Source organism: Erithacus rubecula, assembly GCF_903797595.1.
Source record: "Erithacus rubecula genome assembly, chromosome: 9".
Lineage (NCBI taxonomy): Eukaryota > Metazoa > Chordata > Aves > Passeriformes > Muscicapidae > Erithacus > Erithacus rubecula.
Window position 1 is genome coordinate 21,538,236 of NC_136660.1, and position 23,611 is coordinate 21,561,846.

The window sequence follows — 23,611 nt, forward strand, 5'->3', positions numbered from 1 at the left end:
CCATCCCCAGAAGTCCATGACCCCCACATTATAACAAAAACAGACTTCCTTAAAAAAACAGTATTTAGTAGATGGTCTTAAAAAGACTCCCTGGGGAACACTTGGGGGATGGAGCTGCAATCCTCTGTGCCCAACCCTTCAGAGAGCTGAGCTGGGCCACTGCTGGCCCGTACCTGTGCTAATGAGGGCAGCACCGTCAGCTGGAGCAGGGAGCAGCAGCTCTGCCACCTTGCCCCTGGGCTGCCTGCAGCCACCAAGAGCCAAGAGGGCAGGTGCCCAGGCACCAACACAGTCCATAGAGCTTCCCATGGCTCTGGCTCCAGTCAGCGATATGTGCCAGCCTCCTGCCAGGCACTTTGGCCAAAGGAAGCTGCTGTGGCGGAGCGGGTCCTCCTTGCGCTCCCCTGCCTGTGGGAAGGGATGTCCAGAGCACAGAGCCTCAGATTGCCAGCAGTTGTGCACGTTGCTCCGTCACACAGGGAGGCAGATCCCAGCTCAGGCCTGTCCCATGGGGCAGGTGAGGAGAGGGCAGCAGGACACGGGTGAGCCAGTGCCTGTGGGGAAAGTGAGGCCACAGCCAAAAGGTGAAGTCTTGGTGCTTCTCAGCTCTGAGGAACCATATCCTGAACTACCACAATAGCTTGAGCTCCTCAGCTGATATTCTCCTGGCAAAGGTGTGCTGGGCAGGCCACCTTGTCACCAGACAGGGCTCCAGAAGCACAAAGCCAATGATGTTCAGATCTTCCATGCCTTACAAAGCCCAGTACAGTGTGGAGTGTGGGATCAGTGTTCACTGTCATCCTCTCCCCCAGCAGATCAGGGAGAGCCCCTGTTGTCCCCACAACCCCAAGAGCTGCTGAGCCACCAACTTCTCAGGCAGGGGCTTCCCCAGGATTTTACCTTGGCACATCCACACCCAGGAACACCTTCCAGTTATCCCAGCTGCCGTAACTGTAGGGGTTCCTGAAGACCTGCATGACAGGGAGAGGCACATTACATCCGCCTCTACCCCAGCCAGCCCCCGTGCTGTGGGCTGTGCTCACCTTGCCTTTCTTCTGCAGTCTCTGCCTCTCCTTTCTGTTGATGTGCCGTTCAATGCTGGTTTCCCCGCGGGTAATGAGGGCAGCATGCCACAGCGTGAGGGCACCCAGGGCCAGTGCAACCGAGCTAGGTATGACAAGGGACAGCAGGTGGAACACAGGCCTTCCTTCCCTGGTGCTGCAGCTGCTGAGGCTGCCTCCCTGCACCCACAGCTGCGTAAGTGGGTCGGCTTGACTAATCTCCTGTGACAGAGGCAAAATCTCTCCTCTGTGACCCAAAGACTGGCAGGGCAGCGACATCTGCACTAGAGTGAGCAAGCCCAGCTACAGGCAGTTAGATGGCAAGTAATGTCACAGGCTTCAGTCTGTTTTCCCCAGCCCCTGGGCCCCCTCACCTGCACAAGACCCAGAGGTAGACCACGCTCTTGTGGAAAGCTCGCTGGCGGAAGGAGAAGGTGGGTGGTGGGGTCTGGTAGTATGTCTGAAAAAGGACCAGATGGGGAAGATTACCCAAACTGCTTTACAGCTTGAAGCCAGACAGGGATTGCTGCACCCTTCCCTGCTGCAGAGCTTGAACAGCAAGAAAGGCTTGCAGCTGGAACTAATGCAACAGCCAGGGTGAGGGGGAGGCAGCCTGAGACAGCCATGAGACAGACAGACACCCAGAGTGGGCACAGGCGTGAGAAACAGTGGGCTGGAGGTAAGGGAGCAGCCATGGGACTGGTCAGGACATTGCAGCTGGTGGTCAGAGTGAGATGTGTATGCAGTGCTGCAGCTTCACCAGGAGACCATGGCATGAACAGCACATGCCAAGAAGCTGTCACCAGCCCAAGCCCCTTGGAAGCTGGGTGCACAGAGGCAGACCCCAAGCTGCTGGAGGCACTGTCTGTAGCAGAGCTGCCTAACCAGCCCCCGGTCTCTGACACACGAGACGAACATGGGAGCTGGTTCTGATGTGGCGTGCTCCTTGAGAGCAGAGCCCCAAACAGGACCCAGCCTCCAGAGCAGCTCTGCTCCACACTGCCTGGAGCAGCTGGGGGGGCAGGGATGTCCCACCTGGTTGGCAGCCACCTGCAGTCTCTCCTTCTCAAGCAGTTTCATTCTCTAGGGGGACGGAAAACAGGGCACCAGTTACGTGTCTCAGAGGAGCGGGGCACGGACTCTTCCCCTCACACCCCCACAGGACCAGAACAGCTCGCAAGGAGGAGGGAGAGAGGAAGCAAAGTCACTACATGGCCAGGCCTGGTCCAGCCTTGCTCTGCCATCTCAGTCTGGGGAAGCCAGGAGGTCTTGGATTCTCGCAGGAGAGGCCACTCACCTCAATGGCTGCGTAGGCATCGCGGAACATCTCCCAGCCGCTGATGCTGCAGTAAATGCAGCCCATGGTCATGAACAAGCAGAAGGAGAAGAAGTAGCGGTGGTTGTAGTGTCCCACACAGTTGTTTAGCCAGGCTGCCTCTGTGGTTAAAGGTACATAACTGACAGACTATGAGTCCAAACCCAACCCAGGGACCAGGGTGGTTCTTCTGGGCCCTGCTCCCATCACCCATTCCTATGCTGGCTGTCTCCTCGAGAGAAGGGACTGGGAGAGAAGGGGGAAGCAGGGCTGGTTCCTCCCAGGAGTGTCACCAGTTAGTACGGCAGAAGGATACGGCAATGGTGGTCCATCTTCAACACACACCTGGGAGAGAGGAGACCAGTGTCAGAGCCAGTGCAAGTGCTATGTTTGGGAGGAGACAGGCACCCCCCAGCCCTGCAGGCTACAGGTGACAGGGAGGTAGCAGAGATGAGAAGGGCCCGTCTCACACTGGGGCAGGGGGTGAGGAGTGGGGTTCTAAAGGCTGCCCCAGGCAGAGGCAGGGTGTCCTACCTGTTGCAGATGCTGCAGTGGTGGGTGCGAGCTGGCTTAGGGGCAATGCATTTCCTGCAGATGGACACACCAGTGAGGTCGTTCTTGGCCTGTGCACAGGTCAGAAGAGATTTGTGCACCTTAAACCCTGCATTTCACATTCCTGCTCTCCCCTGTGCCACCTCGCTGCCTCCCCACTCTGCACTGCCCAGTCTAACTTCCCCAATTCAGAGGCATCCTGCAACATCACCAGGCTGTTCCCAGTGACCATCTGTAGCTGGTCTCCAGTGGCCAGCTGGAAGAAGCTCTGCTGCCGCTTGGTGCCTCACCTGTGGTGGGTGCCCAGGTGAAGTAGTGATAGCCATGTAGTAGTGGAAGACAATCATGATGAGGTTCCAGTGTCCATAGGTGAGGTGCCAGCATATCCAGGCAGGTGTGTAGGTCTGCAGGATGAGGGGCAGCAGGCAGATGTACACGATGGCCACAATAGAGCTCGTCAGCCCAATTACCAGTGCCACAAACACCTACAGGAAACAGGCCTGGGTCACTGGAGTGGGCAGCGCCTGCCCCTTGCTGCTGGGGAGAGGCAGGGGCAGGACAGAGCCAGAGGAACCCAATGTGAACCACACACTGAGGTCCCAGCTCCCAGGCTGCCCTGAGCCCGTTGCCCCAGCAAGGACTCACCACACCAAACCACCGGGTGACGTGGTCCACCAGCCAGTAGACAGGCTCGAAGAGAGAGTCAAGCACCACATCGCCGTTGGTGAAGGAGTTGTAGAGCAGGGAGCGGAGGCAGAGGTGCCCGTAGTGCCACAGCTGCTCCACCTGCCGCACCAGCCTGAACCGCCGCCGCCGCCCCAGCCGCAGGCACTTGAGGAGCAGGCGCATCACCGCGGCAAACATCCGCTGCCGGCTCCTCATCCCTGCCGCACCACGCCTGGGGGGACAGGAGCTCGGCGTGGGCGGGCCACCCTGCAGCCCGCCTGTCCCTCGGGAAGGGTTTCCCCTCCCTGACGCGTTGATGCCGGTAGTGCAGCTCCCTGAACTGACAAGGATGCTGAGCTGGAGAAGCTGAGCCCAGGCTCCTGGAGGCTGCAGGGCTGCTGTCGCTGGGATGTCTCTTTGCCTGGAGCAGGGGGCACAGGCCCCTCCGCAGCTGGGCTCAGGTGCTCTCTGGTCCCATCTCGTCTTTCCCAGCGGGGAGGGGGCCGGGGGAGCGACACGGAGAGTCTGACTCAGAAGAAACCAGAGAAGGCATGAGCATCCAGGATGCTGGGCCATTTCCAGGGATGATTTCAACCCTTCCCAACATGTACAGAAACGGGAATCCACACAAGGAACATGTGGAGGAGCCAGTACGGGATTACCCCTCCTCCCCTAATCCCTCCTTAACCCCAAAAGGTAGGATGCTATTTCCCTTCACTTCAACTCCTGGAACAAGTTGCAGAGGCCACCCTCCCAACCTCACTGCCTCATTGCTAGAGTCCCAACACTTCCTCCTTCTCCTCGCCTGGATCCTTGAACAGTGCCACACACCAGCAAATAAGAGGCCCAGGGACAGCTCCAGGCCAATGCTCCCCTCCCTGCTGAGCCCCTTGTCCTGTCTGAGGGCTTTGCTGGGAGTGATGAGGAACCCGATCTGGCCCAGCACATGGGAAAACGATCTGCAGGGCTGGGGCCCCCAGGGCAATACCCATCAATATTAAGCAGCGAGGCTGCCCCAGGGTCCTGCCAAGGCACGTTCTGAACCTGGGCCAAGCACCTGCCTTGGTCTGGTGCCAGGCACTTGTGCCAGAGCTCAGAGTCTCTCCCATAGGATTCATCTCTCTGTGCTGCTGTGCCCACCAACACAGCCCTTGGGGAGCAGCAGGGAGGGTGAGGGCACAAGCTGCAGAATCCAGATGGGCTGCCCAAAGGAGCCAGGGCTCTCCTCCACCCTGCCTGAGGAGTTGGGGTTGGGGTTGACCCCAAGGTTGGGATCTGCAGACCCCAGACCCAGCAGCCCATTCCAGGTCACAGGCATGGCTCATGCCCAGACTTCCTATACCCTGGTACAGAAGAGGTAGGATATGCAAATGCTTGCATCACCCTCTTCTCCACATTTCCCCTTTGGCTTGCCAAGATCTTTTCCTTGAAACTCAGCAGGTGCAAAGTGGAGCAATAACTTCCTGCCGTGCAGCCTTTGGGTGGCACAGATCCCTGTGTTGTTAGTGTGGTAAAAAACAAACTGCAGCTAGAAGCAGGTGTTGAGATCAGCCCTTTCCTCCAAACACACAGCACCTTCCTGCCCCCGGAGAAGCTTCCTTACCTACAAGAGCGGCAGTTGTTGGCAAGGGAAGCCACAGGAGAGGCAGCCAGCCTGCTCCAGAGCAAGATCCACCGTCCCCAGGCACCTGCCTGACGACAGCAGCACAACCACAGAGATGAGGCTCCAGCAGAGCCACACAACTTTCTCCTGCCCAGCCGGGCACTGGGATCCAGCCCTCGCCCTGCCACGGCCGTTCCCACATCCCAGAGGGACACCGAGCTCACCAGCACAGACAAGAGCACTGGCAACATCGCAGCCGAGAGGTGGGGAACCTTGGATTTGGCCCCACCCCAGGCAAAGACGAGGCCTTCTCTGGCCAGGTCCAGGCGCAGCCCTGTGGCACCCTCCAGTGGCTCGCCCGGTTCAACAGCACCCAGCTCCACAGCGCCAAGGCACTTCCCAGCACTCAGCCCCATCCTCAAAGGCTGCCCACGCCAACAGCCCCACCGCATCCAGCCCGGTAAAGGCGGCTCTTCCTGCCCTCCCTGCAGCATCCCGATTCCCCCAGACAGCAGCATTCCCCCCTGCCTCCCATCCCCAGGGCGACAGACCCCCATTGCCTCCCGGCTCCACACAAGCATCTCCTGCCCCACAGCACACGAACCATTCCCATCACCTCCCGGCCCCCAGGCTTCCCGCCTCTGTATCGCCGCCCAGCCCGCCCAGCCCCACGGCAGCCACAGCCCCTACAGCCCACAGCCCCTCGCAAGGCCCGGACTCCCCCGCCCGGCGCCGCCGACCTGGGCCCGCCGCCTCCATGCCCGGGCCCCGCCGGCCCACGGGCAGCGCCCGCGCACGGCACGCCGGGAGCGCCGTCTGCCGGCACTGCACTACAGCCCCCAGCAAGCCTCACGGCAGTAAGGAGAGAGCCAATAGCCCCAACGCTTACTGCGCAGCATTGGCGCCTGGAACCAATGGGGTGAGGGCTCTCTGGTGACGCCTTGTCGGCAGCGAGCATGGCGCCTCCCGCACGCTACTGCGTCCCTGGTGAGTGCGGCCCGGGGCGGTCCGGGCTCCTGGGACTGGGGCTGCCGCTGCCTGGAAACGGGACGCGGTGGCCTAGGAGAGGAGTACGGCCGAGGCAGTGTGGAGGGGCTTGCTCCGGGGATGCCCCGCACTGGGCCGGCTGGAAGCGAGCGCTGTGCCCGGAGCGGGATGCCCCGGCAGCCCCTGAGTCCCTGTGTCGCAGGTGAGCGCCTGTGCAGCACGGAGGAGGCCACGGCTGGTAGTGGGACCTACACTCGACATGGCTTCATCTTCTCCTCGCTGGCTGGCTGCCTGGAGAGGAAAAGTGAGGACAACGAGGTGAGCGCCCAGGCTGCACAGCCTCCCTGGAGACTGGGCTGCGACGGGGAATTGGACGGGGTTTAACTGTTGATCCTGTGAACGAGCTGTGCCCTGTGCTGACCCTCGTGTCTTGCCCTGCAGCTGCCCGTGGTGTCGGTAGTGAGAGACAGCGAGTCCCAGCTCCTGCCCAACGTGGGGGCTGTGGTGACCTGCAAGGTGGGGCGCTGAGTGCTGCGTTGACAAACTGCACGGCCTCGACTCTCTCTGTCTCATACTGAGCTTTGTTCCTTCACACGGATAGGGTGGGGTGAGGAGTCCTTGGGCTTCTTAGTTCCCTCTGTAGAACTGCCACCAGGGCAGGGGCAAGGGCAGGGGCAGGCCATGGGCTCCCTTGAGTCCGTCGCTCACAAAGAAAGTGGATATTGGCATGAGGGACATCTGCCCTGAGACTTAGGTGGGCTTGAGGGGACGATTTTCTTTGCTCTCTTTCCATAACTCTTTCTGGGGCAGGGAGAGTGCAGGTCAGTGCTTCAAGCAGCTTGGAGAAAAGATGGCACAGACCAAGGATTAGTTTCCTTACATTCCTGATGGAGGGAGAGGGATTGAGATCACTGCAGGTCTCAGCCTTATTCTGGTGCCTCGAATTGCACAAGTATAATCTTTCTCACCTGGCTTGCTGCCAGGTATACCACCATTGCTTGGTCACAGGGAGGAAGAAGCCAAGTGAGACCTGAGCTCCCCATGCAGCCCTGCCTGCTCTCTGCCCTTTCCCTGCCTGGAGCACTGATTCCCCTTTTCCTACATGCAGGTCTGCAGTATTAACTCTCGCTTTGCCAAGGTGCACATCCTGTACGTTGGCTCCACACCGCTGAAATCCACCTTCCGAGGCACCATACGGTAGGGAAAAGGTTAGGATCTCCCACCCTTCAGGGGAGGAAGGTTGTTGTGGGCAGTGCAGCTGGCTGCCCTGAGCTGGAGCTCTGCCCTGAGCACTGGGCTGGTGTCCAGCAGGTCCTGGCGAGCGCCCAGGGAGGCTGGGGCAGCTTCTGCCACAGGCTGTTGAGCTGTCTTTGCTCATTGGCACTCAGATCCTCCATCTCCTTTTTCAGGAGAGAAGATATCCGAGCCACGGAGAAGGATAAGGTCAGTGAGCCACTGCCAGTAACTGTTCTCCACCCGTCATCCCCAGTTTCTGCTTGTGAGGGCCCTGTCCCCCCACTGGCAGCGCCCTGGTGCTGTGTGGCATTGCCTGCTCTCTCCTGTGCAGGTAGAAGTGTACAAGAGCTTCCGCCCCAGTGACATCGTCCTGGCCAAAGTTGTATCCTTCCCCCTCAGGGACAGTGGGTTGGCACGAGCTCCCTTGTGGAAGTCTTTCCCTTAACTCCTGTCTAACCAGATCTCCCTGGGGGATGCACAGTCCAACTACCTGCTGAGCACAGCAGAGAACGAGCTGGGCGTGGTGGTGGCACGCAGTGAGGCAGGTAGGGACAGGAGACAGAGACAGGGTCTGGGCTGAAACAGGTCTATCCCTGCTTGAGGGCAGCTGATGCAGCTGCTTCCCTCTCCACATGGAGGAATGCAAGTTGGGGAAGGAGCAGCCCTGACATAGAGTGTCTGCAGGGGTGCAGATGGTGCCCATCAGCTGGTGTGAGATGCAGTGCCCACGGACACACACCAAGGAGTTCCGGAAGGTGGCCCGAGTGCAGCCCCAGTTCCTGCAGACGTAACAGCTGAGGGGCAGGGGTTGCAGGACTGGGGCCTGTGGTGCCAGAGCAGCCCCTGGGCTCATACCTCCTTCACAGGTTCAGCCAGGCCTCCACTGGCAGGACAGGTTTGCTACTTATGAATAATAAACGTTTTTTGAGAGCTCCGTGCTTTGTTCTTTACAGTCAGTGGGGGAGTCAGGGCTGCTAGGGCACTCTGGTCTGACTTCTGCAGCACAGCACATGAGGGAACAGCTTCCACAGCACGAGGGGCTGAAGGAATGTGTTTTCAGTGCTGGTGAAGGGGAGTGATGGAGTGACTTTGCTACAGTGAGGTGAGCAGCACAGAGCCCCAGGCTGCAGCTGGGCACTCACCTCCCCAGGTTGGTTTCCCCACATTGGAGTCAAGCCTAGAGCACAGCCTATCTCAGCACACCACTTATCAGTGTGGGATGTGGCTGAGAACAGCCTGGGGACATAACTCATCTCCGCCACACACACAGTGTGCTGCCTTTGGGATGAGGGTGTGGCACATGCAGAGCCCAAAAACCACAGCATGGCAGGGTGTTGCCCTCTGGCAGGGATTGCAGAGCTGAGCTTTGCTCCTTGAGCCTAGCACAGCTTCTGCACTCTCTTATCTGTGCCCAGCAGTGACTGCTGCCTTGTGCCCATGCTGGCAGCAGGGAGCCCCACACGGGCCAGAGACACACAGACACCTCCTTATTGCGCATTACTCCTTTATTGAACTGGAACATGACAGCTGCTATGGTTGGACAGTTACACTGACCCTGTGCAAGCCCAGGCTCACGACACTGGCAGAGGGGAGGCCACGGTGACAGGCCACGTACACACATGTGAGGGATGGGACACAACAGCACCTGCTTCGCCAGCAGGATGAGGATGGGCACCAGCTGGGGGAAGCATGTGGCAGACACAGACCTCCAGGCAACAAGCTCCCTCCCTCGCCCTTGCCTGAAGGCAGTATAGTTAAAGCAGGGGCTGGCAGAGCTGGGCCCAGAGGTGTGAGTACCACCCTGGGGTGCTGTACCACGTGCACCAAAACACAACCCTTCCAGTGGCATCCCAGTCACTGTGCCACGCACCCCTGAGAGGATGGGGTACCCACCTTGGTTGCTGCCTGCACTGCACTTGCCTCACTGCTCCCAGGAGGACTAAATCAAGTGACAGAACTACAGTAAACGGGTGACAAGAGCTGCCGGGGACGCAAAGCAAAGGAGGAGCCTGGCATGGCAAGGGATTGCTTGGCCTGCCCCTCTGCAGACAGGGTCCAAGGGTTGGGATCACAATGTGAACAGGTGTGCAGTCGCTGCCTGGCAGAGCCAGGGCTCCCTTTCACACCAGACCTCCATGGCCAGCCCTTGCCCCGGAGCCCCCAGGCTATCTGCAGAGGGGAGCCTAGTCAGAGGGAATGGGCCTAACCGTGGGGAACGGCTCCAGCTCCACAGCTCCAAGTTCCTACAACTGTGGGGGTGTGAACAGAGGGGTGGGGGACGGCAGGGGGCTCTACTACGCGCTGGTCTGCCGCCTGCCCTCACTTCTTGGCCTTGCCCTGAGCAGCAACGGCCTCCATGGCCTTGCGCACGGTCTCCTCATCTCCCAGGAACTGCATGGGCTTGACAGGTTTCAGGTTCTTGTCCAGCTCGTAGACAATGGGGATGCCAGTGGGCAGGTTCAGCTCCATGATGGCCTCTTCTGACATGCCTGCAAACACAGCAGTGCTGTCACTCTTGGACCTTCCCACAGTGCCAGCTGGGGAAGTAGGGGTCCCTGGGATGCCCCTGCAGGGGTGACCTACCTTCCAGGTGCTTGACAATCCCACGCAGGCTATTGCCGTGAGCAGCAATAAGGACTCGTTTGCCCTCTTTGATCTGTGGGACAATTTCCTCATTCCAGAACGGCAGAGCCCGGGCAATGGTGTCCTTCAAGCTCTCACATGTCGGCAGCTGGTCCTCTGTCAGGTCGGCATAGCGGCGATCCTGGGAGAACGACCACGCTCACACAGCAGCCCAGTGCTCCCCATCCAGTGTGGGAAGATGGTAGCAAGATTTTATCCCTCCCCCAAATTCTCCACCTGAGAACCCACTACATGTAAGCAAAGCCAGGCGTGGAAGCAAGGAAGTGCCTTTGAGGTTTGAGGCCACAATGAGCCACAGTAAGGGCCATGAGCCCTCCTGAGAAAAGTCATACATTACCTATCCAGCAAAAGAAATCAGATCAAACATCCATGAATGGGTCATGGCACTAATGATTAACAGAGATATTGTGCCCTCTGGTTTGGATCTGTCTGTGCAATACCCAGGGGTTGAACTCCACATGGAAGAAGCAGGATAAACTCAGCCAAAAGTCTACCAGCACCATGCACAAGAGCCCCATATAACAGAACACAGACACAGAAAACTTTATAGAGGAAACCAGGCCACACTGCAAGTGACTTTTAAGAGATTCTTAAGCAAGGCAGTCAAGGACCAATGGGTCTTACCTTTGCAATAGTGCTGTAGAAGGGGTGGTCAGACTGCATGGGAGGTGGAGGAATATCATAGGAGCGCCTCCAGATCTTGACCTGTGCCTCACCGTGCTTCGCTGCTGTCTCAGCCTTGTTCAAACCCGTGAGAGCCCCATAGTGCCTCTCGTTTAGGCGCCAGGTCCGGATAACGGGTAGCCACATCTGATCAATGGCATCCAGGACGGTCCAGAGAGTACGGATCGCTCGTTTTTGTACCGAGGTGAAGCAGATGTCGAACTCATAGCCGGCATCTAGAAAATACGGGAAAAGGGGGAGGCGGGAGATGACCAGGAAGGTGAGTGACGGGCCTTATGCAACCGGTGAAAGGGCAAGGGCGGCGGCCTCACCGCACCGGTACCGGTCGCGTCCTCGTCCTTACAGAAATCAGCGGCGGCCAGGACGCGACCGGTGCCGGAGAACCAACATACTGCGGTACCTACGACCCTGCCAGCAGCACTGAACCCCGACCTGGCACTGGAGGCCTTCGCCCGGCATTGGAGAGCTCCAGACCAGCACCCGTTAGGCTCGACATGGCCGCACTAGGCCGCATCCCTTCTCCCCCGTCCCCCGCGACCCCCCTCCTGGCTGAAACCCCCTCCCTCGTGCACCGGTACCTCGGAGGGCCTCGCCACCGCGCCGCGCCTCCTGCTGCCCGGCGGGGCTGAGGTCCGCGTCGTACCATCCGCTGAAGCGGTTCTCGAGGTTCCAGGCGCTCTCGCCGTGGCGGACGAGGACGAGCCGGTACGCGGCGGCCATGGCGGGCTGAGGGACCGGGGCGGGCTGAGGGACCGGCGCGCAATGCTGCTCACGCCGCTGCCGCGCGCGACTAACGCCCCCGCTCGGCCCCGCCCCGCCCCGCGCTCTGCCGCTGGCGGGGAGCGCATGCGCCGAGCGCGCGCCAGGCGGAGGCGCACGTACCACATGGCGCGGCCACGAAGGGCGGTGCGACCTTCAGGGCGTGGCGTCACCATGATGTCACGATACGCAGTAATACGTAACGCGTGATTCCTCGCCCGTGGCTACAGGCTTGGTCTGAAGGGTTTCACAGGGCCGCGGCTTGGGCAAGGGGAATGTCTGGTGGGCTCTTACAGCGCCCTTCGGGCCCTAATTGCGCACGACCCCGCTGAACTTCCCCGACACCACTTCTCGGCCGGGACGCTGCCTGCCCTGCCGGCTGCCCTCACTCAATATGGCGGCTGGCGCCGGAAGCGGAAGGGGGCGGTGGGCGCGGCCGCACGTGGAGCCGGGGCCAGCATGGCGCGGAGCGGGAGGCTCCGCTCGGGAGTCGCGGCCAAGCTGAAGCGCTGGCGGAAGGGCCACAGCAGCGACTCTAATCCCGAGACCCGTCAGCATCGTCTGGCTGCCCGCAGCCGCTTCTGCGGCCGGCCGGCGGGTAAGGGCAGAGCCGGGCGGTGGGGCGCCATTGCGGGCAGATCCTGCCTTGTGCCCAGAGCTTCCCGGGGGGTACAGGGTGCGGCGCGAACGTTAGGGTCCTCCAGGAGCTGGGACTGGGGCAGGAGGGAGACTGGAGCCGCTGACAGTTCCGGGATAGGTGAAGGCAGCAAACTGGGGAGGACAGCCGAGGCCACGGCGTAACGAGTTAAGTTCATCGTAACACTGGGCCTTAAAAGTAGAATGGGGCACCGCATACTGCAGTGCCTGTCGCCCTGCAAGACTCCCCAAAGCTCGTAGCAATACCTCTAAGTGCTGCTGTGGTGTCTGGTGTGGTGAGAAACGTGATAAACTAACATTCAACTGGCCACACATTGGGAAGGATAAACCAAAGTGTGCCAGGCACTGCAAGAGTATTGGCTGTTGCTGGCCAAAGAGATCTTTCTCCTGCAGATGCTGGCTGCAGGCTGATGTCTGAGACTCAGAGGGACAGCATGTGTTTTAGCTGTCTGGTTAGTAGGGCTTCACGTAGGAGATGATAAATAGGGCAGAGTACAAGAAACACTTCAGTGTTAAAGCTTTGGCACACCGGCACAGGTTTGTGTGGGCGTGATGCTCTCTTCCATCAGAGATGACTGGACTGTGCTCTGGTTTCTTTGCACAGGAATGAGGAGCTCTTTGCAGTTATTCATGTTCATTTGCCCATTGGGGTGAAGCAGCACCTGTATTCCACATGCTGGATGTGAGCTCCAGCCAAGCCAGTCTGGGTGGGTGAGGATGGGCAATTTCGGGGTGAATGGTGGAGCAGTGTGACTTCTCAGTTTTTACACATCTCTCACTCCCGCAGAGAAAAGTAACTTGACGGTGGATGCAGTGAAGCTGCACAATGAGCTGCAGTCAGGGTCCCTGCGCCTGGAGCGGGCGAGTGACAGTGCTCAGCTCCGTATGGAGCAGGACAGTGCTGAAGAGGCTGCCACCGAGAAATCCTCTGGCACCTTCCTGAGCGGGCTGAGCGACTGCACCAACATCACCTTCAGCAAGGTGCAGCGCTTCTGGGAATCCAACTCTGCTGCTCACAAAGAGGTATGGACAGGAGCAGGGCTGGGGAAGGGGGTGTCTGGTGGAGATATCCCCCAGGCTGTGAGGCATAGAGATGCTGAACTGCTTTGCTGGTTGCTCACAGATCTGTGCCGTGCTGGCGGCTGTGACAGAGGTGATCCGCTCCCAGGGGGGCAAGGAGAGCGAGACGGAATACTTTGCTGCACTGGTGAGTGCTGGTGTGTGGAAGAGGCATGAGAGAAGCTGCTGCTGTATGGGTGGGCTCTGAGGAGGGATAGAGAAAGGTGCTGTGCTTTTAGCTTGAGTGTCTTTGTTCAGGAGAGATGCTGTTGGGCTACTCCTGCTTTCTTTTCATTCACCCCCCTTCTAGGGTTGGGGAAAGGCTGGACTGGTGTGAGCCCTTGTGCCCCATCACTTACCCACCTTCTGTTCCCAGATGACCACGCTGGAGGCAGTGGAGTCCCCTGAGTCACTGTCTGCTGTCGCCTACCTGCTTAACCTTGTCCTAAAGCGGTGAGTGGTTAGCAGAGAAGTGGGGAGAGCTATCCCATCGTGGTAAAGGGATTGGTGCTGTCCCCTCTCCCCAGGCTGGGGAAGAGACCCAGCTGGGGTAGCTGGTGATGCAGTCCCCTTTGTGACTGCCACCAGCTATCTGCTCCTCACTCCACTGATATATCCCCTACTCCTGGCAGGGTCCCAAGTCCTGTTCTCATTAAAAAGTTCTCAGATGCTTCAAAAGCCTTCATGAATATCGTGTCCTCACAGGCCTGCAGCAGTTCCACCTCTGCCCTGCGATGGGTGAGTAGCCAAGAGGCAGCCAGCCATGTCAGCTCTGCCCAGGGTTTGCTGAGTGCTGGGGTCAAGGCTGCTGCTGTAGGGTGGTGCTGGGTGCTCAGCCTGAGGTCCTTGCAGTGAAAGGGAGATGTCTCTGTGGGGTGATGTTAATGCCCCTGCTGCTGCCCTTGTCATAGGTCCTCTCTTGCCTGGCCACACTACTACGAAAGCAAGACTTGGCAGCCTGGAGCTATCCCATCACCCTGCAGGTCTATCATGGCTTGCTGAGCTTTTGTGTTCATACCAAACCCAAGGTGAGCCCAGTGCTTCTGGCAGTGGATGGTGCTGCTTTCTGGGGATGGCTGTACCCCCGGGTCTGTAGTTTCTGCTCACCTGGGTTCTTCTTCCCCCAGGTGCGGAAAGCAGCGCAGTATGGCGTGTGCTCTGTCCTGAGGGGCAGTGAGTTCATGTTTGGCGATGCAGCCCCTGAGCATCACCCTGCAGCACCCTCCACCGCCAAGTTCTGTGTGCAGGAGATTGAAAAAGCTGGAGGTGTGGGGTACTGGAGCATGGGGTCTGTAGCTGAGTGTGGGGGACTCTGCCACTTGTGGGAGAATAAGGACTTGGAGGGAAGAGGGGAGGTTACGGAACACTGGATTGATGGGGAGGGTATGAGGTGACTTTGGGGCACCTGTGGTGTTTTGAAGCCTCCTCAGTCATTCCATTGCTTTTTGTTCCCAGAAGTTAGGGCAGTGTTCACACTGATTCTGTGGGTCAGCTCCACTGCTGTTATGGGGCTTTTGCCTTGGGCAGGGTTTGCTGTGTGTTCCACAGGCTAAGAGGTTGCTCTGCTCCTGTAGGTGCCAAGGAGGCCACCACCACCCTGCATATCCTTGCCCTGCTGCGAGATGTGCTGCCCTGCTTCCCTGCAGCTGTGGTGAAGACCTGCTGTGAGACCTTGCTCCGAGTCATGACTCTCAGCCATGTGGTGAGTGTTCATGCTCCAGACATGACAAGGGCAGACCCTTTCCCCATGGGCTGCACTCTGAAAGGGATCAAATTCTCTCAGCTGTTAACTGGGAGCTTGGAAAAGAAGAATGCAAATAGAGAAGAGCCCAGGACAACTTGCTGGCCTGACTGCTGTGGAAGAGGGAGGCTATGCAGATGGGGCATAGTTGCAACAGTGCTGGGTTTTCCAGGGTAGAGCCTGCTTTGGGGTAGGGTGACAGTGGGTTCAAAGCAGAGCTCCCTCTCCTGACACCATGTCCTTTTTGTAGTTGGTGACAGCATGTGCCATGCAAGCTTTCCACAGCCTCTTCAGTGCCCAGACCAGTGTGGCCTGCCTGCCAGCTGAGCTCAATGCCCAGATCATCACTGTGAGTGTGGGATACCAGTGTGGGAAGGGACAGAACTGGCATTTGCACAGCACTCACCCATCTACCCAACCTTCTGCTTCTGCAGGCTCTCTATGACTATGTGCCCAGCACGAGTGACCTGCAGCCTCTGCTGACCTGGCTGTCCACCATGGAGAGGGCACACATCAACTTGGGCAGGTGCTGACAGAGGCCATGGCTGGGCAAGGGAGGAGGTGGCTGCTTGGTCTCTAATCTGGCCTTACTTTCCTCTCCAGGCTGCAGAAGGACCTGTGCTGGGCTCACCTGCCCCGGCTCTTCTCTGCTGCCATGAACTGCTTCCTCTCCCCACACTCTCAGGTGGTGTCAGCAGCAGCGCAGACCCTGGAGGTACTGCACCCAGACACCTCTCCCCACTTGGATGCCCTGGGCCTTGTGGGGGGCTCTACCATGGGGCTTGGGGATTGCCAGGGAGTGGTATGCCCCTCTTGTGCCTATGAGGCTAGGGTTCTGTGGTCCAACAGCTGTCTCATTTTTTTCTGTTCGTCATTGCAGACTCTCCTGAGTGAATGCATTGCTCCCCACATGGAGGACATCAGCACTGTGTCTGCATCTGCCCCAGCCCCTGCTGCCTACCTGTGCAAGATGTTCAGGTGAGGAGCAGTAGGAGAAGCTGGCCCCATGGATCTGGCTGAGCTTTGATCAGCCTCTGCCCAGTCAGCAATGAGGTCTGGTGGGGACCCAGAATACTGCTGGTGTAACCATCTTCTTTCTGCTCCCCAGATCAGTGGAGGAAGGGCTGACATACCGCTTCCATGCAGCGTGGGATCAAGTTCTGCGGGTGTTGGAGATCTTCTTCGAGACATGTGGGAAGCAGTGTCATCCTATCATGAGGAAGGTGAGCCAGGCTGGGAGGGCACAGATTCATCCATAGAGGCTGGTGGGGTGGCTGCACTGCTGTCTGGGCTGTGTTGCCCCCTCCAGCTGTGGAGCAGGACCATGCTGTTTGCTCTGCTTTGTTGTCCGTGTGTGGCCAGAGTGTGCACAGCTCTGGGACACCCTGCACAGGGACACGCAGGGCAGCTGGCCTCCCTGAGTGGGCAGAGTGATATGTGCCAGACCTGCACGCTTGGTGGTTCTGTGACTGTCCTGCTCTGTCCCTGCAGTGTCTCCAGTCCTTGTGTGACCTGCGTCTCTCCCCACACTTTCCCTATACGGCTGAAGTGGACCAGGCAGTGGGGGCTGCTGTGAGCACCATGGGTCCCGAGGTAGTACTGGAAACTGTGCCCCTGGAGATCAATGGCAAGGAGTGAGTACGGTCATGGGGTAGCAGCTCTGCAGCTGTTATGTTCCCGGTCAGTCTGCATGCAGTGCTGCAGGTGTGGCTGCTAAGCCTACCTGTGCCCAGGGATTGATGCTCCAGTGCCCCACACCCTCCTGACCCATGCCTTTGCTCCCCAGGGAGGCGCTGGATTTCCCCCGCAGCTGGCTCCTGCCAGTGCTGCGGGACAACGTGCAGGGTGCACGGCTTGGCTTCTTCACCAGTTACTTCTTGCCTTTGGCGGCTGCTCTGAAAAGCAGAGGTGAGGAGAGCATCATGCTGGGGGTCTCAGCAGTCCAGGGTGTTCTGTGGGACCTCCCTTCTCTGCCCTGGGGTGGGGCAAGGCTTTGCAACATCTGCTCCACTCATCTTCTCTTTCTCTTCTGCAGCCCTGGAGTTTACCCAGGCTGGGAAGAGTGTGGAGGCCAAGATCTACGACACGCTGCAGTGGCAGGTAACAAGCAGTGCCTGGGAGCCTGCCATAGTGTACCCCTGGTAGCAGTGACTTGGGCAAAGTCTATGACCTCCTCCCTTTTCCTTTGCCTTCCAGGTCTGGACTCTGCTGCCTGGCTTCTGCACCCATCCCACAGATGTGCTGGGGGCCTTCAAGGGGCTGGCCCGCACCCTGGGCATGGCCATCAGTGAGCGCCCGGATCTGCGCCCCACTGTGTGCCAGGCTTTGCGCACCCTCATCCACAAAGGCTGCCAGACAGGTTGGGGACAAACAGATCCTTGTGGTGGGCTCCTGTCACCTGTGGGAGGGGAAATGCTGACCTGCAGCCCCCTGTCATTCTTTCCCTAGATGCGGAGCGGGCAGAAGTGGGTCGCTTTGCCAAAAATTTCCTGCCCATCCTGTTCAACGTGTACAGCCAGCCTGAGGAGGATGGGGGCACAAGTGCTCAGCGCCGCTCTGTGCTGGACACTGTCCGTGCTTACCTGACCATCACGGATCCTCAGGTGAGGGGCCTGTGGGGCACTGGGGCAGGCTGTCCTGGCTCGAGCTAGCATCTCCCAGCCTGGAGACCCAGTCTGATGGGGTTTTGGTGCAGGCCTGATTGAAGACGACAGCGAGAAAGGCTCTGACTAGAGAGCAGCCCTTCCTTCCCTCATGGGCAGGGAAACCTTTCTGGCCCACAGTTTGGGTTTCCCAGTCTTGTAGTCAAATCTGGCCCATCACGCACAAGCTCTTCAAGAATTGGTCTAGGTCTTTTTGGACTCACTGGTCCTTCTGGTCTCCACAAAGTCCTGTGGCAAGTTGTTTGCCAGGTGGATTGCAAACTCTTGTAAAACCACTCGCTTCAATCAGTTCTGATCCTGTTCTCTGTGTCTCCCCTGCAGATGGTGTGTGGATTCCTGGAGAAAGCCAGTGCAAAGCTGGCGAGTTCTGATAGTTCTGAGTTCACCAGGTAACACCTGGGAGCTGGGTAAATGGGTAAAATTCCTGATGTGCTCCTGGTGAGCAGCACTAGCCTGTGTGTGCTTCACCACCTTTGTGCACTTGATGTGACTCACAGCTGGTGTCTCAGCTTGTGATACAATGCCACAATTAACAGCTGCAGCTATGTGTTCTCTGCTGCAGACTCTCTATCCTGGACCTGATAGTGGCAATGGCACCCTATGCTGATGAGCAGTCCCTGGACTCCCTGTACCGTACCATCCAGCCTTCCCTCCAGGTGAGTTGGTCCCCAGCCCTGAGTGGTGCAGGGGCTGCAGTGGGGCACCTTCTACTTGCTGCCAGCTTGGACCCACATTCTGGGGACTGAGTAGCTGCCATAGGGGATAGGTCTCTGCTAGGTGTTGTGGGCTGCTGGTGCCACTTCAGAAACCATGGTGAGGGGCTGCCTTGACAGTGGGAGCATATTGTCTGTTCCTGCAGAGCAAAGAGCACAGCATGCAGAAGAAGGCGTACCGTGTGCTGGAGGAGGTGTGTGCTGCTCCCCACGCTCCCTGCCAGGCCTTTGTCCGCTCCCACCTCCAGGACCTGCAGGCAGCACTGCTGGACACGCTCAAGAGTGCAGCATCCCCGGCCAAGAGGGTGAGAGCAAGAGCTGTGGTGGTGTTGATCAGCCATTGCTGGAAGGGGAGGCAGCAGGGGCAACCAGGTGTGTGTCTCTGAGTGTACCAGTGCTGATCTGTTTTTTCCCCCAGCCCCGGCTGAAATGCCTGTTCCACATTGTGAAGCAGCTATCTGCAGAGCACGAGCCTTTTGTCACTGCCCTAGTCCCAGAGGTGAGCATGGTCCCTGGGAGGAACTGGCTGGCTCTGCCTGTAGTAGTGGCAGCAGTGTGACATGGCTGTGCTCCTCCAGGTCATCCTATGCACCAAGGAGGTGTCAGTGGGGGCCCGCAAGAACGCCTTCATGCTGCTCGTGGAGATGGGGCATGCTTTCATCCGCTTTGGACCCACCCCTGAAGGTGAGCTTCTGTTCTACTTGCTCAGCCCCACAGCCAGTCTGTTCCCAGGGAGGTCAGACCCATGCCCAGCATTCTGCTGAAATGAAAGGGATGCTGCTGGACCCGGAGCGAGTCGGGGCCTGAGTCATCCCCCTCTTGCAGAGGCTGTGCAGCGGTTCCTGCTCCTGATCTACGTGGGGCTCACTGGCTCAGTCACCATGATCAGCTGTACTGTGCTGGCACTGACCCGCCTGTTCTTTGAGTTCAAAGGTGAGCAGGAGGGCTGGGGGCATGAGGCAGAGCACTTTGGCCAAGGTGGGTGCTAGGAGGAAGCCATCTGTGGCTGAGTCCCACCATGGTTGCAGATCATCTGGAGTTCAGCGTGGTGGAGCAGCTCCTGCAGAACATCTGCCTGTTGCTGGCCTCCCGCACGCGGGATGTGGTGAAGGCAGCCCTGGGATTCCTGAAGGTCACACTGCTCCTGGTAGACACCAAGCTCCTAGCCAAGCATGTCCAGACCATGGTGAGATCATGCACAGGGTGCCTTGAGGAGGGTGGCAGGGCAGAGCTGTCTGCCTTGGGCAGACAGGAGCATCTCCAGCTGCACTCTGCCTGGGAGCCAAGGAAACAACCTTGATCTCAGTGGCTGAGATGGCAGTGAGGAGGCCCTTCTCCTGAATCCTGGCATAGGTGTGCCAGGAAAGCCCCATGAACTAGCACTGCCAAGCATGGAGACCTCCCCATGCCCTTACCTGGGGCAGGCATGGAGAGATGGCAGCAGGGTGAACAAGGTGGCCATGCAAATAAAGGTTGGGAGGCTGGGTCCCCAAGGCAGGAGTGCTTTGGTCTTGAGAGTCTCTGTCCTGACAGCTGGAGGCTGTGGGGAACCTTTCAGATGACATGAGGCGCCACTTTCGTATGAAGCTGCGAAACCTCTTCATCAAGTTCATCCGCAAGTTTGGGTAAGCCAGGGTCTCCTGGGGTGGTGAGGGAGCTCTCTGGGAAGCAGTGCAGGAGAAGGTGGGTGCTGACTGCTCTCTGCGTGTTTCCTCAGCTTTGAGCTGGTGAAGGGGCTGCTGCCAGCCGAGTACCATAAGGTGCTGGTGAACATCCGCAAGGCGGAATCCCGGAACCGCAAGAAGCGTGCCCTGAAAAAGGCGGCTGCGGATGTGGATGAGGAGGAGGCACCACCACCACAGCCCAGAGGAGACAGGTGAAGATGGGCTTGGGGTGAAGGAGTCACCCCCACAGGGGGCTTAGCACTAGATCTGCTCATCTGGTGCTTCTAGAGATGCTGGAGACATCTCCAGGGCTGCTCTGCATTGTGGGGCAGGCTGCATCCCTGGGCTTACTCCATTTTCTATCATCCTTTTCACCTTTTGACCAGTATGGAGGAGATCCTGGCTGACTCAGAGGATGAGGAGGAGGAAGAGGAGGAACGGCATCGGAGCAAGGAGTGGAGGAAGCAAGCACGGCAGAAGGGCCAGGCGTGGCTCAAGGAAGGGGAAGATGATGAGCCCCTCAACTTCCTGGACCCCAATGTGTCCCAGCGGGTGCTGGGTAAGGAATGGAGCTTCAGATGAGGCTAGGGTGGGATGGACGGGACAGGGGCTGCTGCAATGCACAGGGGCCCTGGGATTACAGTTGCCCCCCAGAGTTGGATCCTTCTTCAGGCCCTGACCCGTTTCTCTGTGAGCAGCCACAAAACCAGGCCCCAAGCGGTCCAGAGGAGTGAGCCATGATTTCCAGATGTCTGAGGATGGACGCCTGATCATCCATGAAGAGGAAGAGGAGCTGGATGATGATGAAGACAAAGGTACTACCTGGGCTGACAGTGGCCACTCTAGACTTGCTTGGGGTCTCTGGTTTCAATCCTGCCACCTGCACGTGGGATCTTGGAGGAATGTGGGTGGAGGTGGCAGGAATTAGTATGGCCTTGTCAAACCCAGTGGCTCTCTTCTGGGTGGCTGCCCAGGGGAAGCCTGCAACACCCTCCAGGGGCCCCTCCAGGGGCTAGCCCAGTACCAGGGCTCTTCCATGCCCTCATCACACACTGACCTTCTTACCCTGTACCACAGGAGCAGATGAGGAGATGGCAGATGTGCTGCAAGATGTGGGGCTCCGCAGTGTGAGTATGGGGCTCATGGTCCTGAGGAGATACTGGGGGAACTCATCCTTGCCAAACCACTGTGCCATGGGAGCTGCAGCTCTGCCCAAGAGGCCAGTGGGGACACCAGGCAATTGCCAGCTGCTTGGAGGGTGCAGGAATTTGTCTGGGATAGGGATGTGTTGTCTGGAAAGTCTCTGGGTGCCCATGGAAGGAAACAGGAGGTTGGGAGTTGATAGGAGGGCAGAACTGTAAGGACAAGTCAGTTGCAGGGTTCCTGCTGCTTTTTTCTGCAGAAAAAGAGTCAGAAGCGTCGGTTCAGAGAGGATTCAGATGATGAGGAAGCTGAGGCTGGAACCTATTCTCAGTATAAAAGTAAGTCCTCTGCCTGTGCCCAATCTGGGACTCCCCAGTGGGCCAGAGCCAAGTACCCATCTTGCTGTGCTGCTGCAGTGCAGCTGAGGCAAAGATCACAGGATCACAGCTGGGTCAGATTGGAAGGGACCGGTGTGTCATCTGGTCCAACCTCCCTGCTCAAACAGTGTCATCCCAGAGCACATGGCACATGGTTGCATGCAGATGGCTCCTGAATATCTGCATGGAGGAGATTCCAGAATGCCTCTCTGGGCAGTCTGTTCCAGTCCAGAGTCACCCACACAGAAAAGAAATTCTCATGCTCAGGTGGAACTTCGTGTGCATCATTTTCTGCCACTGCCTCAGGTCCTATTGCCCAACAGCACTGAGCAGAGACTGGTGCCATCCTCTTGACATCCTCACTTCAGATACTTTAGACATTGATGAGGTCCCCTTTTAGGTGCCTCCTTTCCAGGCTGAACAGGCCCAGATCACAGCCTTTCCTCATAAGAGAGATGCTCCAGTCGCTTAATCATTCACTGGACCAGCTCCATTTGTCTCTTGTACTGAGGAGCCCAGAACTGGACACAACATTCCAGATGCATCCTCACTAGGACTGAGTTAGAGGGGCAGGATCCCTTTCCTTGACCTGCTAGCAATTCTTTTCCTAATGCACTCAGGACACCATTGGCTTTCTTGGCCCTGAGGGCACTGCTGGCTTATGAACAACTTGTTTTCCACCAAGATGCCCAGGTCCTCCTCTGCAGAGCTGATTTCCAGTAGGTTGGCCCCCAGTCTGATCTGGTGCCCGGGATTATTCCTCCCCATGTGCATTTGCCTTCATTAATTTCAGACAGTTCTTTACACATCTCTCCAGAGATTTAACTTGTGGGAAATAACCACCACTCTGCTGTCCTGACACCAAGAGCTGGAGACAAAAACAGGAACAGCTTCCACAGCCTAGAACTGAGCAGGGGGAGACCTAAGACCCCCTTTCAACACACATTCTCTTTTCCAGCTGGAGGCTCTGGGATCCATCGGCCGCTGAAGAAGGAGCCAGCCTTTGGTGCAGAGTATAGATCCAAGGTGAGGGATTCATGGGGTTGCAGGGTTTGTGTGAGGGGATGCTTGGACTTTGAGAGTCTGGTCCAGTAGCACCAAGGTTGGAGGGGATCTCTGCTCCAAGAGTTGCCAACACTGAGTATCTCTGAGCAGTGCCAGCCCATCTCAAAGTTCCTGTCCTACCCTTGCCATGGAGAGTTCCTGCTCACTGCTCGAAGCAGGTGTCTGTAGCATCCTCTTGGTGGAAATCAGCTCTCAAGGCAGTGTGTTCAGCTAGCATCCCACTGAAACAGTCTTTGGGATAGCCTGGTGGCAGGGTTGCACTGGAATGGGATGCATGGGTCCTCCCTGGTGCTGCATCTTCTCCAATGTCACTGTCTCCCACAGAAAGGTAAAGGTGATGTGAAGAAGAAGGGCCAGCTCGACCCCTATGCCTACATCCCCCTGAACAGAGCTAAACTCAACAAAAGGTGAGGCTAACTAGGAAGGGCACAGAGGTGGGAACAGGTTTGATCCTGCTTTTTGTTAGGGTTTTTGGGTGGGTTTGGGAGTTCCCTGTCATTTGCTGTGCCACTCCTTGTGGAGTCTGGAGCAGCATCCCCATGCATTAGGCGTGCCCAATGGCTGCACCAAAGCAGTTTCCTGCTCCTTGCTCCCTGCAGGAAGCGGGCGAAGATGCAGGGCCAGTTCAAGGGGCTGATGAAGGGGGCGCAGCGCGGGGCCAAGGCCGGCCGCAGGAACCGTCTGAAGGCCCAGCGCTCCTGAGGACACTCGGGGACCTGCCCCTACCCAAGGAACAGCATCGTGTTAGTGGAACAGCTGGGTGTCCTCTCCAAGGTGACTGTTTGTTTGAGACTCCCTGGGAGCCACTTGGATGTATTATGGACTGATGGCCCTTCCGTGCCTGGAGAAAGGTGCTGGGTTGCCTGGTAGAGGCAAGGGTGTGCGTGTGTGAGAGCAAGTAATATGTAAAGAATTTTCTGTATTGATAAATACTCTCTGTTCTTACCCAGCCCAGATTCCTTCTCTCCTTCCCTTCAGATCTTGCATCACTGCTGTGCCTCCTGTCCATGTGCAGTGGGTCCT

At 58.1% G+C, this 23,611-nt stretch overlaps 4 protein-coding genes across 13 annotated transcripts; 2 read left to right on the forward strand and 2 right to left on the reverse strand.

Moving 5' to 3' along the window:
- Positions 1-32: 32 nt before the first annotated feature.
- ZDHHC16 (zDHHC palmitoyltransferase 16) lies at positions 33-6,155 on the reverse strand (the record flags this gene model as incomplete). Of its 9 annotated transcripts, none has more annotated exons than XM_079312655.1 (11): positions 33-554; positions 901-971; positions 1,044-1,167; positions 1,436-1,521; positions 2,097-2,144; positions 2,359-2,492; positions 2,693-2,721; positions 2,911-2,999; positions 3,219-3,413; positions 3,574-4,119; positions 5,938-5,992. In XM_079312655.1, the coding sequence occupies 10 exons, from the start codon at positions 3,808-3,810 to the stop codon at positions 440-442; spliced, it is 1,128 nt and encodes a 375-aa protein (XP_079168781.1). In that variant the 3' UTR covers positions 33-439. The 9 variants fall into 9 exon arrangements, with proteins under 9 accessions (XP_079168781.1, XP_079168779.1, XP_079168775.1 ...); XM_079312653.1 differs by adding an exon at positions 5,198-5,282 and having other exon boundaries at positions 901-1,167; positions 3,574-3,826; positions 5,938-5,965; XM_079312649.1 differs by lacking the exon at positions 5,938-5,992 and adding an exon at positions 5,198-5,672 and having other exon boundaries at positions 3,574-3,826.
- Positions 6,046-8,350, forward strand: EXOSC1 (exosome component 1). 2 transcript variants are annotated; one of them, XM_079312675.1, is made up of 8 exons: positions 6,046-6,184; positions 6,387-6,502; positions 6,626-6,700; positions 7,293-7,381; positions 7,594-7,627; positions 7,752-7,802; positions 7,881-7,965; positions 8,105-8,350. In XM_079312675.1, the coding sequence occupies exons 1-8, from the start codon at positions 6,154-6,156 to the stop codon at positions 8,209-8,211; spliced, it is 588 nt and encodes a 195-aa protein (XP_079168801.1). In that variant the 5' UTR covers positions 6,046-6,153; the 3' UTR covers positions 8,212-8,350. The 2 variants fall into 2 exon arrangements, with proteins under 2 accessions (XP_079168801.1, XP_079168800.1); XM_079312674.1 differs by lacking the exon at positions 6,046-6,184 and having other exon boundaries at positions 6,191-6,502.
- A 557-nt stretch (positions 8,351-8,907) lies between these two features.
- On the reverse strand, positions 8,908-11,697 carry PGAM1 (phosphoglycerate mutase 1). The gene is given in 5 exon segments (XM_079311919.1): positions 8,908-9,909; positions 10,004-10,184; positions 10,688-10,962; positions 11,326-11,580; positions 11,583-11,697. Coding segments are annotated over 5 exon segments (981 nt in total). The 5' UTR covers positions 11,683-11,697; the 3' UTR covers positions 8,908-9,739.
- Positions 11,698-11,838: 141 nt separating this feature from the next.
- RRP12 (ribosomal RNA processing 12 homolog) lies at positions 11,839-23,537 on the forward strand. Its single transcript, XM_079311916.1, has 34 exons — positions 11,839-12,104; positions 12,951-13,186; positions 13,287-13,370; positions 13,599-13,675; positions 13,855-13,960; positions 14,134-14,250; positions 14,350-14,488; positions 14,797-14,924; positions 15,214-15,312; positions 15,398-15,489; positions 15,567-15,678; positions 15,844-15,941; positions 16,072-16,186; positions 16,455-16,597; positions 16,750-16,871; positions 16,999-17,063; positions 17,160-17,322; positions 17,412-17,566; positions 17,948-18,015; positions 18,189-18,282; positions 18,486-18,644; positions 18,758-18,838; positions 18,918-19,023; positions 19,165-19,272; positions 19,368-19,525; positions 19,873-19,964; positions 20,057-20,215; positions 20,390-20,562; positions 20,702-20,818; positions 21,081-21,130; positions 21,406-21,484; positions 22,482-22,549; positions 22,913-22,995; positions 23,188-23,537. Exons 1-34 carry the CDS (start codon positions 11,966-11,968, stop codon positions 23,288-23,290), a joined length of 3,888 nt encoding a protein of 1,295 aa, XP_079168042.1. The 5' UTR covers positions 11,839-11,965; the 3' UTR covers positions 23,291-23,537.
- The last annotated feature ends 74 nt before the right edge of the window (positions 23,538-23,611 follow it).

Excerpts from the sequence above, each read along its gene's own strand:
- EXOSC1 (XM_079312674.1), top strand. The coding sequence starts at position 6,305 with ATGCCCCGCACTGGGCCGGCTGGAAGCGAGCGCTGTGCCCGGAGCGGG. Across the intron at positions 6,701-7,292 it reads GGGCTGTGGTGACCTGCAAG|GTCTGCAGTATTAACTCTCG; the intron begins GTGGGGCGCTGA and ends TCCTACATGCAG. Across the intron at positions 7,382-7,593 it reads ACCTTCCGAGGCACCATACG|GAGAGAAGATATCCGAGCCA; the intron begins GTAGGGAAAAGG and ends CTCCTTTTTCAG.
- RRP12 (XM_079311916.1), top strand. The coding sequence starts at position 11,966 with ATGGCGCGGAGCGGGAGGCTCCGCTCGGGAGTCGCGGCCAAGCTGAAG. Across the intron at positions 15,490-15,566 it reads GCACACATCAACTTGGGCAG|GCTGCAGAAGGACCTGTGCT; the intron begins GTGCTGACAGAG and ends TTTCCTCTCCAG. Across the intron at positions 18,283-18,485 it reads CCATCCAGCCTTCCCTCCAG|AGCAAAGAGCACAGCATGCA; the intron begins GTGAGTTGGTCC and ends CTGTTCCTGCAG.